At 42.8% G+C, this 13,317-nt stretch overlaps 1 protein-coding gene across 2 annotated transcripts in view; it reads left to right on the top strand.

The window, feature by feature from the left end:
- Positions 1–1,025: 1,025 nt before the first annotated feature.
- plcl5 (phospholipase C like 5) overlaps positions 1,026–13,317 on the top strand; it is an 80,431-nt gene continuing 68,139 nt past the window's right edge. For both annotated transcript variants that reach the window (XM_050069491.1, XM_050069492.1), the window contains exon 1: positions 1,026–1,775. In XM_050069491.1, coding sequence (XP_049925448.1) covers positions 1,473–1,775 — 303 coding nt within the window. In that variant the 5' untranslated portion in view covers positions 1,026–1,472. The remainder of the gene's footprint in view (positions 1,776–13,317) is intronic.

Here is a 13,317-nt window from a genome sequence, read left to right as displayed (position 1 = left end):
ATCTCTGCTGTAAAAGTTGGGCTTTTTAACATGGGGAGTGATGGAATTGACTCAGGTCTAGAGCCAGCCTCAAGTGGCCATTCAAGGAACTACAGTTATTGGCACTTATGGCTTCATTTTTCAGTTTAGGAAGTTGCTGCTGAAATGGGGGGTTTGGGGATTCTCATTCCTGTTCTGGTGATTTTTTATGCAACAAGTTGTGCCTTACCTGCATCAATTTGTGATGGCATTTTAGGCGAAATTTACAGGAATGGTAAGGGGATAAATGTCTTTAATTTTTGTCAAAATGAAAGTCCTTTGCTACTTTCATATTTTTATTGGGTGAGACAAATGCACATTGAGGGGGACGTGTCCCGTGCGTCTCCCTGAAATCTACACCTATGATTGCAGCAGTAATTTACTTGGCTGTAGGTGGCTGCAGGTTTAAACTACTATTTCCTTGTATATAACACTGATCATTTTCTCTTTTTTTTTCTTTGCCAAGAGGATACTGCATCATTTCAATAAATGGGTCCTCATGTGTACAGCTCAGAAATTTTTACTAAAATAAAATGAGAAGAAATATATATATATATGTATATAAATTATCATTTTAAAATCTGATTTTCATAAAATGTTTATTTTATACTTTTAAAAATCCAGTTTAAATTATTTTTTCCCTAGCGCCCTCCTATGGAGAGCCTGCTTATTGGTAGAGAGTGAGTTTGTGGGGGAGTTGAGAGCTGTATGGTGTTCTTCACATTAAACATAACGTTGCTGTTTTCTATAGCCTAATAGAACTACAGAGTCTAAAGTGAATAACAAAGGATCCAATGTTTGGCCTTGAACGCACAAACATTCAATATCGTCTGTAAGTAGTGGGGAGATGGTGCGCGCGCACGTCTGAAGAATCACTGTGATTGCGCGCGAGAGATGCCGGGTTGAATTGTACACGCACGCGCTCCTGTGTGCATGCGTTTTGGGGCTCATTGCGATTGCGCTCTCGCAGTCTTGAATTTGTCCCGCGGATGCATGTGAGAGGGGAAGCTCTCTCCCGTCTGCAAGCACTGCAAAAGTGAGCAGGACGCGAGGCGATGCACACAGCGGAGAGTCCACAGAAGCGGACGTGGTGAGCGAAACAGATTTTTGAGGACAAGGAGACGAAAGTGCAAGCCGTAAACATAACCGGCAGCAGCAAAACCCCCGGCATAAGTCATTCTCTTAAGTGTTTTTCAGCAGACGGCTCCAGAAAGCTTCTCGGAGGAGGTCGCGTGTGGGGTACGCCGTCTGCTCATTATTTGACCAGGACGGCTTCAGTCTAACCATCCGCTGCCCGGCTTCACACGCAACCGTGCGCCCCGATGATGGACCAGCACTGGTGATCCGGAGAAGAAGGCGAGCCGCCCTGGACGTCAACAAGTCCACCGTGCTTTGAGAAAATGGGCTGTTTTTACATTGAGGAGGGGAGGGCTTTGCTGTAACACCGGCGGATCATGGCAGGGGTACACGCTTCAGATGTTGTGTCGGGACATTTTCTGGATCCTACCATCGGCGCCCCGCCAGCCCAGGGCGCGACCAATATAGCGGGAATCACCGGCGATGCGGCGGCGGTGACTCTGACCGGTACCCGGGCATACTTGGAGGTGTCGGCTGCTGCCCAGGGCTACGGCGCCGAAGGAGTTTACACCAATGGACGGTACAGGGAGCACAGCAGTCCAAGGATCGGGAGTGGCAGCCGTGATAATTCCACCGAGAGAAGTCAGGGAGCTGGAAACACACCTTGCGGCATCATGAAGGTTGGTAGCCTAGATTGAAACACTTAATTCTCCTTGTCAACGATTGTCAAGGTGACACAAGGGGAATTTGCTAAGTGGCTTTGCCACTTTATAGCGTAAGAAAAGGGCTTTATAAATGTGTGGTCCAGACACTTCCAGGGGTCCTTAGAGTTCCACTGGGTACCCCAGGAACATGAGGATTAAGATGCTTTTATTTTAGCAACTCACTGTAGAAGTTTAGCACAATCACATGCATAAGGGAATTACCCAGAATTACCCTGAATCAGACGTTATGTCCCCACTTATTGCAACAACACAAATATGACACAATAGTTAAGAATAACGGATTAGGCTCTCCTGTATTTTGGATCCTTCACATGTGGATGTCCCTGCATTTATATGTCAATCTGATTAAATGAACTCTCTGACATGAAGTTGGCTATCTGAAAAAAATTGTATATTTATTTAATTATTACCTAATCTCTGCAGGTTGTGAGCTTTAGTGCCAATTCAAACTTAAGCAAAAAGAGTTTGAGAATCTGCGTTCTCTGGAATTAGTTGCTACATCTGCAGTAATCAAAGTTTAGATTTAGGTATAGGTGTAGCCTTTTTTTTTAAAAATAAAAAATTGTGGGTGGGGGGTGGATGTGCATTTGTCTCTCCCAATAAAAACATTAAAAAAGCAGAGGACTATTATTTTGACCACATTAAAGACATTGATGTAGAAAAGGCACAAACTGGTGCATGAAAATTCACCAGAATGCAGGAAATTAAGTGTTTGATGCTCTTTTTTTTATCAGAGGACCCCCAAACCCCTCATTTTATATGTGTTCCCCCCTAATGTTGAAACAAAAGCTACACCCTTGGATTTAAGTATAACATTCAGTAGTCAGTATATCAAGCTTTCAGTTGAGTTGCCATGCAGCTGGGTGTAATTTTTGCACCTGACAGTGCTGAAGTAATAGCAGGTTTTGGTTAAACAGAAGGTGCACAGAATATGGTGTGCTTTGAAACTTTTGCCACTATAAACTTAATTTGTAGACCATGTCTCTCTCCATATGCTGTAGCTCTTTCAGTAATGGACAGTGTGATGTTAAAATTTTAGTGGTTGCCCAACCCTAATTTGTGCTCCCATTACTGGAGGTTAATGAACTGGTCCTCCACACACGAACATAGGCAAAGTGGCAAGTTTCCTCATATGAATTAAATAATGGTACCCCATGCTGTGAATTTAATGCACAAGAATGAATTGCTTTTACAACACAGAGTGCAATCTGTTATCATGACAGACTGCATTGTGGGGTCCTTGGTGGAGATACAAGGATTGCGTAGGTGGGACACACTGGAGAGTTGCGTTCTGTCATATTAGACCTAGTTTATTGAGCAACTGACACAAAACAGTGGCTAACTGTTTGTAGCCCCCATCACTGGATTCCCTTTGGATGTGGGCAAACACAGTGTACCCTCCCACAAACAGCATGTATGTTTGTATTAACACAGACGCCAATGTTGGTTGAGTGTTGTCAACGTAATAGAATATAAATAAAGGTAGAATTCTTTGCTGTTTTTATCCTGAGGTTCTTCCATGGTGTTTACAGCAAACACAAAAACATTTGAAATATTACATGTCTTGAAAACCTTACATCCCTCCTCTGCCTCCACAACAATCAGCCCACGGATGTGAAGCTCATGAGCAAAACATGACAGGAAAGCTGGAGGGGATTGTGCTGTCTAAATGTGATTGATAACAAATCTTCAAAGGTTGATTCTCTGAGTATCGTGTTCACACGCCGTCAGAAAGTGATCCTGCTGAGCTTCGGTAGCATGGTGTGATGAAGTACAGCGAATTCTCATGTATTGTCTCCTAAAATAACCAAGGACAGCTCTAAAAATGAGTTCATCAGTGGTGATGCACAAACCCATTAACTGAACCTGAGGCTGTGTCGATGTGTTTCTATAACTGAGACATGATCTCACTGCACTGGAATGAAATGGTCCGTGTGATATATTTGGAAATCAGAAGAATTAACATACTGTCTGTGTTTGACTGTCTTGAATAACATCAAGTGTTGCTGGACTCTTGTCACTCTACAGTTGTTCTAATGACCCCAGTAGTGATCCATTATACTCTCTCTGAATGCGCTGACATTTCCAAGGCTCTTCTTCATATGTGAAAGACTGATCAGCTGACAATAGTCACATAGGGAAAATGTACTTGCACAGCTTGAGGAATTCCCTTCTTTTATGTTTCAGCTGCACTTCAGACCCTTCTAACACTTCTTCAGATATGAAACTATTATAAACTTCTGCTATTTTGATTGAATTTAAAATGATTTTAATAGACAGTTTTCAAACAAATCACCAGTTCAATGTCTTCTCCTTCTCAGGAACAGTTTCAAGTTGACAAAGGTCCTTCAGCCATAACTTGTTAGCAAATATCATTGCAGTCACTCTGTCTTATGTGCTCATGCACATGGCCTTGTAGAACAGGTTTGAGCATTTCAGATACTCAAGGTGAAACTCTCCTGTCACATTGCCTGAAATGTGTCTTGTACCACTTGACACTGTATCACGTTCAGCAGGTGTGTCTAAGTGGGGTTTGATTTGCTCGAGCACCTCTGGAAAGAGGCATTACACATTATAGTCACGAAATGATACGCACTCTTCGAGCAGAGCATGGCGGGAAACTGGGTCAGCCATTCCGTAGACTTGGTTTATGTATAGCTCCAGCATAGCCAACCACACTTGAGCAACACTTTGCTCTGTGTGCGTGTGTGTGTGTGTGTGTGTGTGTGTGTGTGTGTTTGAATGGAGGTTTAAAAGGTGAAGGGGCCATGGGTCCATGGGAATAGGGAAGCAAATGAGCAATTACCGTACTGCATTACCTCATTAACTTGGCCCTCGACAAGCAAATCTTAGAAGAGAGAGTTAGTGCGTCCGTCCCTGAAGCGGGCATGCAACTTTGTCCTCTTGCCATTTCCTCAGCGGGGTGACAGTGTCATCGTGGAGAGGCTGCAAAGTGTCTAGAGGGGGGTTTGTGATGCAGCCTCGTTATGTAATGCTGGACTGTGGACAGCTGCAAGGCCGGCTCCAGCCTGGCTGCTGGGTGGAGGGAACTGACAGCCAGCACGACTAGAGAAAGAGCATGAATTTACGCAGAATTTGAGGCTGACACTATCGCATCTTATTACAACTGCAGCTCTCCAAAACATTTGCCATATCTTTCTCTTCTTCATTATTACCTTTTCCCCTCTCCTCTTCCCTGCATTTTGTTGAGCCTTTAACCTTAGCAGCAGATTAAAGGTCAAACATTTATTTTCAGAGAGAAAAAAACAGTTGATGGCTGGGTTAAAAGTAATCCAAACAGAAAGAAAGACATCAATGATGTAACACCGTTAATGTCCGTGCGGAATTAAGATCAATAAAGATCAGACTCGGTTATCAGTCTGCCTTGCGTAAGGTCCTCTCTCCCATCCACCTCCGCACTCTGCCTCCGTGAGTGGCAGGATATCAATTCATCTTCTCGTTCATGACCTCACATAATAGATTTGGGCGCCAATATGACCCGGTGTGCCCCTCATCAACTCAAGAGTGTATCGGGATGCTCAATAAGGGACATGCATGATGGGCTTATGGAGAGGTCAATCCTGTCGACCGAGAGCTAAAGCTTCTCTGAATGAGTGAAAAAGAGGACATCCTAGAGGAGGAGGTGATACTTCGATTTTCAATCAGTATAAAAAAGCCGCTGTGTTACTGCCACGCAGCAACTGCCCTGACAACCACCTACCTGCAAGAGCTTTTTTAAAAGTGGCTGCTGCTGCTGCTGCTGCTGCTGCTGCTGCTGCTACAGTCCACAGCTGGGCTAACAGGCAGGTGCTTTGGTGAACACCACTGGCAGAAGTGCAAGCTAGCCTGTTGCTGTATACTGTAGTTAAACAAGACTAAAATTACCAAAGATTTTTACATATTTGGACAATTAAGCAGTCAGCTGAAAGTTTGTGGAAATGCTATCCCAGCTTAAAATTTGTTTTGGTTGTCCTTATAAGTTGGTAGCACCATCTTGTTCAACTGGTCTTTAGACACCAGCATTATTTGCGCCTCTATCCTGTTTTCTTTCTTTTTTGTGATTCCCACCCCTTTCTATTTAAATAGCCGAAATCCAGGCAGCTACCACCAGAAGTTCGATACAGTGAACTCTGCACAACAAAACAAAACCTGTGCATGTTCACACAGGCATCAACTGCTTCATACCCCTACTGCTGTGTTTGAAACCACTTCCCCCCGTCACCTTCTCCTCATTGGAATGACTTGAGGCGATAGGTTACTGTGTAGTGGTGTGAAAGCCCCAGAAATAAAAAAGAGATTTAACTCTTTTCCATTTAAGCCAACCAAAGTCGGTATCTTTAGTTAAAGCTGGGGTAGGCAGTTTAATTTTGGCATCATTGAGCAAAAATCCCATAATAAACCTTGAGCATATTGTAATTCAAGGGGACTGAGAAAAAACTAGACTTATGCACCTCCTCTTGGCTCTGTTTTCAGGCTTTAGAAAATCGAGTGCGCTATGGGATGTTCTTATTGGCTGTTCTACAAATGCAGATGTCCCCTCTGTGAAAACCTGATTTAATGGCGAAGAATCCTGCAGAGAATGTTACTATACCAGCATTGGCAACAAGTGCCTACACTTCAAAGCAACCAAGAGTAAGACAGACTTATTTAAAAGAGAGTCTGACAATTTATGAAATAAAATATGTGTCGGTATCAGCAAGATGTGGCTTCAGGTTCACTTTTATGTGAACTAACATTAGCTATAGCCTCAAATCACAGCATATCTTCCACCTCACTCCTGCTGCTGCAGACCAGATCTCCCGTAGAAGAGCAGGCAGCAGCTTCAGAGACGGACAAGATATCTGTCACCTTGAAGGTTCATTTTCAAGGGATTTGTTTTGATGTGAAGGTGCATTTTGACATCAAGACACTGATTCTACAAGTAATAACAGCTCCTGTGAAAAGATGGTCCATGTCATTGGTTTGACAGCCCATTGGTTCGACATCCCATTAGTCCAACTGTCCGCGGTGCTGAATGGCTCGCGGCGGGCGTATGGTGCGCCGCGACCGGCTTGAGGCGGAGCAGGCTCACGGCTTATGTGTTTGTCACTTTCTTTTTCATTTTAACCCACACCATGATCTTTTCCTGACCCTAACCAAGTGGTTTTTGTGCCTAAACCTAACCAGACCTTAACCACAGGGCATCATGATGATTTCGGAACGGACTTCGGAACAATGAGTTTAATATGGTCGGAACAATGGGATGTCGAACCAATGGGCTGTCGAACCAATGGGCAGTTCCTGTGAAAAGAATCGGTCACCGTACTCCAAATTTGTAGTGTAACATTAACACGGAAATTAGTTGAGGCACCAACAACTATGGCTTTGCCTGTTATTTGACACCAACTGTCAGTTGTCGCTCATGTGCAAAACAAGTATAGAGCTGTTGTTGCAGGCATTTGTTTATTTAGTGACATATAGGCTTATGCAAACATAAAGGGAGGGCCCGCTTCTTATGCGCAGCATGTTGTTTGCATTGAAATGTAGATTATAACTGTCATTGCTCCGGCTCCCCAAGTCCACCTCGGGTGTCCAAAGACCTCTCATAAATTCTTATTTGTATCCAAACGATGATGTTTTTTTCTCAATATCCCCAAAAATGTTTAAACTCACTTGGGTTGGAAATTAGTTTGTCAATATTTGTCAGTTTGTCTGCTGGAAAGCTCAGCTTGATATATTGCTCAGTAGCTGCACCAAGTGACTGCTGATGTTCTGAAATATTCGTCCACTGCAGCCTCTAGGTACTGATATATTTGTGTTTCATTTGTTTCAAGGTAGGTGTGATTGTATGGCCATTCACATCTTAATTGATGCAATCAACAAACACAAGTGCATGTCTTCTTTGTATTTATTTTTAAGCAGCAGCAACACATTGATCACTATCAAAATTCTTAGTATATGTGGATTGCCTTATAATGTCAGTAGTACCAACTGGCAGTCAGAAGCAGTGCACAGTAGTAATTGATTTTTTACTTTTGCATTTAGCTACCGTGTAATATATTTTCCAGAAGCCTCCTGGTGAAGGAAATACAAGTAATTCAGTGACATTTTAAAAAGTTTACTTAAAAACCTGTTTAGGAGCATAGCTGTGGGGGATCTGTCACACAAGAGTACATTGTCTTAGGTATGTAAGAAATTATAGGTACACTTGAATATTGTGATATTATGTTTTGTGATACTGTATTGACTCAAAATAAATAAATAATTGGTGTTAGTGGTTCATTTTGTGTTGTTTTTAGACCCTCAACTGCTAGATCCTTCGGTGTTGTAATCTATCAGCCATTTGACTCCTCCTCCAACATAACATAGCATATCATAAATGTGTTACAGGGACTGTGATAAATACAAAAGCAGATCCCACTGTTATGATTGCATAAAAAAGCAAAAGTTTTTTAGCACTGCCCTCCAAGATGTTGGGATAGTTCGCTTGTTAAGTTTATTAGGTGAGTGTGAATGAAGTGAATGAGCCACCCTCATGGAGTCTGTTTCTGACAGTTTGGTGAGAAACATGCACACCGGTAGCCTGATGAAAGTCATTCTATAGGGCTCTGGCAGTGCTCCTCCTGTTCCTCCTCACACAAAGGAGCAGATACTGGTCCTGCTGCTGGGTCGATGCCCATCAACAGCCCTGTCCAGCTCTCCACGTGTAACGGCCGACCTCCTGGTACCTCCTCCATGCTCTTGAGACTGTGCTGGGAGACACAGCAATCCTTCTTGCGACCACACATATGGATGTGCCATCCTGGAGGAGCTGGATTACCTGTGCAACCAGACTGGGCTGCAGGTACCACCTCATGCTACCAGTAGTGACAAGGACACTAGCAGAACACAAAACTAGAGAAGAATCAGTCAGGAAGGATAAGGAGAGAGCAGCTGTCTGTGGCCACCATATGCAAAGCCATTCCCTTTTTGGGGTTGTCTTGCTTTTGCCTCTCCATTGCACCTGTTGTCACTTTCATTTGCACCAAAGCAGGTGAAATAAATTCACAATCACTTGTGCTTCCTAAATGGACAGATTGATATCCCTGAAGTTGGTGTTATACCATGAAGATCAAGTGTTCCCTGAATTTTTTTGAGCAGTGTAATTCTGTGTAGTTCTATGATTTAAAAAAAATTGCAGTATCTCACCTTGCTTACAGTATCGCAATACATTGCAGTATATTGAATCATACCCCTATGTCCTGATACATATCGAATCCCCAAATTCTTGCCAATACACAAATTTCTGCCCCCTGATGGATCCCACCATCAGGCTGGCTCTGCTTCTGGCTATTGTTTAGCTAATGTGAGATTTGTTTGATCCTCTCAAGGACTTAGGACACCTCGGTACGAGCCTGAACTTATAACACTGATTACATTTAGTGGGATCATCTGAGATGATGATGATGAGAATTGGAATAAGTCTATCCACGCTTCACTGCTCTTGTCATAGGCTTTATATAGATTAAGGGCTCCCTCCAAAAATTTCATTCAAAGTAATGGAATATGGTCAGAGATCCAGAAAGTTGGAATAAAATCCACGTGTCTTCTAAGGATTTTAATGTGATTCCCATGTCTCCTGCAGCAGCACCCCGCACTGAACGCTTAGATATTTTTGGAAAACAGAGATCTGCACTGCTTTGGAAAGGCGGCAGCAGAAGATGTGAAGTGGTGATTACAGACGTCTGGGGCTGCTGAATCATTGCTTGCTGTCTTGGCTGCTTCTCTCAAAGCAACAATCTGCAAAATACAAACATCTCAAATAGGCCTCTTTGTATCTGAGTTCACAGTTTATCGTCAAACAGGGAGCAAGTTTTATAAAGGTCACTCGCGCACAGAGAAACACTGAACTCAGGAGCTCCAAATACATTACCAGGAGTGAGTAATGTCTCGGCAGAGCGAGATGGAGGTGTGATTTATATATTTTTTAGTTTTATGTTTTTTGTTTGTCTTTGTACTTCAGGGTTATTTGACAGACCTGGCAAGTTTCTCTTGTCTCTCCAAAATGTGTTATCGCTTCAAGCTACATTGCTGTCGTTTAACTACCAGATCAGAGCAGAGAAAAGACAAGGTGTCTTAAAGAAGGGAAAAATTAAATAGATCAGTCACAATCTAAGTTTCTATTGGAGAGTGATATGGGGTGTCTATATCTGAGAAGCTTGGTTTCAAACACATTCTACAACAGGAGTGTGTGTCAGATTTGGAAAACCTCTGTCATTGAGAAATGTGTCACCTCTTCAGCTTATGTTTGGGCTGAGAACGCTTAATTCAGCCATTCTCTTTATTTAGCCGTAGCTACAGTTTCAAATCACTAATGCTAATTAGCAAACACTAGACTAGGCTAACAGCTATCACAGCTCTGACAAGGATTTGGTATATTTGACTTTTCCACTCCCTTAACAGCATAGACGACACAGACCAATAGAGTTCCTCTTGTCCTTTGGCCGTCTGCCTCTTTTTTTCACGGGGGTGGAGTCGTCCAAAGTTGCCTCTTAATCCTTCCTCTGCCTTTATTCCCTTAAAGGATAATGACTTGAGCTGGAACCTCAGTTACCCATGTGTCAAATTGGGCCCCAGACAAAGACAACTCTTTCAAACAAGGCCAGTTGATTTGATTGGACACCACCAGGGTGTGTTTGAGGTGATGCCTTATCTTGATGATGCTTGCGGGACGTGTGCAAAAGCAACGAGACCACAGCCGGGGCAGGATGCTGGCGCTTTATTGTGCGTGTGGTCTGACCTCGTGACAGAAAAAAATCTCTAAGCAGGACAGATCAGGAGATGATACCAGAAGGGTCTCCCAGGATAGGTGTTTTCAAGGACATAAGTAAGGATGAGTAATATTCAGATTTATCAGCTGGATGTTTGCCAGGTTCATCTGGGCTAGAGGAGCGGGGTTCAGATGGATGAAAGAGACAATATGTCTGAGAAAGATGCTCCACCTGGCTTTGCTCTGACATGTTTTTTTACAGTCTGTACATAGAACATGTGGCACATCCTCTCAATCACATTTTTTTCCTCTTGTTAATGTGCAGTAAGACAGGAAGGGAATGTACCAGCGCACTCAGACGAGTGCTGTGTGACTAAGGATGATGAAACTGTTTGCAACAGCTCAACAAAATAAAAAGTTGCACATTCATTTTTTAACATCGCCATTTGAAAACAATTTAAAATCTGTGTAATAGCCCAAGAATGCATTGTTTCAGTGCATCCTATTGTAACACTCAAGGATATTCAGGAGAGTCATGTTTAATTATGTGCGATTCTCACTTGTCTATTTTTTTCGTTCACAACGTGTAGCACCTGTGCTTCAAGTTTTGCATCAGGTTATATTACAGACTTCTGTGTGAATCCGATGTTTTCCCCTGGTTATCCCACTGATGGGAAGGAAACACAGGAGATGGAGCTGGCTCTGTTTCTTTGGGTTTCTTTCATTGTGCAACTTAATTAAAAAGAGCAGAAAAGGATGGTAACAGGTAAGACCAGCGCCAAGTCCTCATCGGCCTTGCTTTATTTAGTCAGACAGTCAATTTGTTAGGTTTGGCCCGCCGGAGGGAGTGCACTGTCTTCACGTCCGCACCATTTCATTCTTCTGTTCCTTCTCCTCCTCCTCCTCCTGCGACCCAGGATGGGCTAGTGCAGTTATCTCTGTGCATGAGATCAGAACAGAGAGAGAACAATTAGTAGAATGAATGGTGCGATGGATGAATTAGGACATGTGTATCTTTGTGCATGTGTGTGGTCATTTTCAGCCGCAGTCACTCCAATATCGAAAGTGACAGCAGTGAATGTTAATGGTGAATGTTGCAGCATTCTTGCAAAGTGCTAGGAGGAAGCAGGAGATTCCTTACTGAAAGTTAATTGTGACAGAAAACTAAATGCTTCAGACCTGCTTCCTGAGAGAGTACAATAAGATGAGGGGAAACAAATAACTAAAGATAAGACGAGAGAACTGCAGGAGGAAGGAAGTGATGCAACATGACCATAAGACCTTGTGGGTGGATGTGCATTAAGGCATTCCAGAGCGGGTGAGATGTTAGGACGTCATGGATATTATTGGGTGTTACAGTATACTGTGTCTGTACGTAGTCTGAGTCATATACAAGTCAAGCTGTCTGGCAGCTTTTTCGACACATATATGTAGATATGCTCGTCATAATCAGTGTGTTTCAGACCTAATCGTGGGCAACAAATATTGATCACTCGCCAAAGTTATCTTTAGTTTTACTGAAAGCACATTCTGCTGCCCTTTTTTTGCAGTTTCACCACAGGTCAAATACAGCTTGTGTTTGGAGGTTTGAACTTCCATAGATTAGAGTGGAAACTTCTTTTGTGGAGCTACTGAAAAAAAAAAACACTGGCTTTCTTGTGTTGTCTGGTTTCTAGATTTTTTTCTCCCTTGTCAGTGTGGATCCTGGGTTCTGTCTACTCCGCTTTGCTATATTTGCTTTTTTTTGTCATTGCGTTCTTCCACTCTTGCATTCTGTCTAACCTTGCACCATGTCAAGACCCAACTAACCACGGGCCTCAGCTTATTTATAGATTTTATAATCGTGGGCTTGATCTTATAATCATCTACTCTGAAAGCTGAACAACACAAAGTGCTTCTTATCTTTGTTTTTGAGGTTTACAAGACAGAGCAGGCCTCTGTGTTTTCAAGGTGTCGTTGACAGACATCATAATGAGATTATCTTATGATCAGTTTGCAGCTTTCAGTCACGTTATCAACAGGGCTGAGTGTCAAACCTCAATATTTTTTTGGTACTGACTGTAACATGTTGGTAGCTCATTAAAAAACAGATTCTTAAAGCTACAGAGCAAAGTTTTGTTTTCTTAAATCATTGTGCTACTTTCGACTTCATTCAGTGTTTTGGATTTGGTACCAAAATTCAAATAAAATATTGGCGTGGCTGTGGCTCATGAGGAGAAGTGGGTCGTCCACCAATCAGAAGATGAGCCGATCAATCCCATGCTCCTCCAGCAACCCCCGTCAAAGCATCCCTGAGCAATTTACCAAACTGATGGCTGTTCCATCGGTGTGTGAGTGTGTTAAACTGAGTAGCAGGTGGCACCTTGCCTGGGCCACCAGTGTGTGAATGTGTGTTTGAATGGGCAAATGTGACTCATCGTGTAAAAAGTGGTCGGAAGACTAGAAAGGCGCTATACAAGTGCAGGTGTAGGTCCATTATAGCAAAACAATCTCAAACAATAACCAGCACAGAGAAGAAGCCTCTGTACCTCAGGTGAAACTGTGCCTTTAAAGTCAATGTGGCTGTAGGAAAAAAAAAACCTGTAAATGATATAGGTCTCCTTTGCTGTCCTTTATATTACATTCATGGTTCCCACAGGATGAATCCTAATAACCTTGGTGATCCCCTGCCTTCTCCTCAAGCACAAACATTCAGTTTTATGACCAAATACATGCAGAAACTAGAAGGTCACTCAGAGAACGGAGACCTCCGCCAAGGCCCTATCTAGC

The sequence above is a fragment of the Epinephelus moara genome, chromosome 18 (assembly GCF_006386435.1).
Source record: "Epinephelus moara isolate mb chromosome 18, YSFRI_EMoa_1.0, whole genome shotgun sequence".
NCBI lineage: Eukaryota > Metazoa > Chordata > Actinopteri > Perciformes > Serranidae > Epinephelus > Epinephelus moara.
This window is presented reverse-complemented; position numbering and strand designations above follow the sequence as displayed.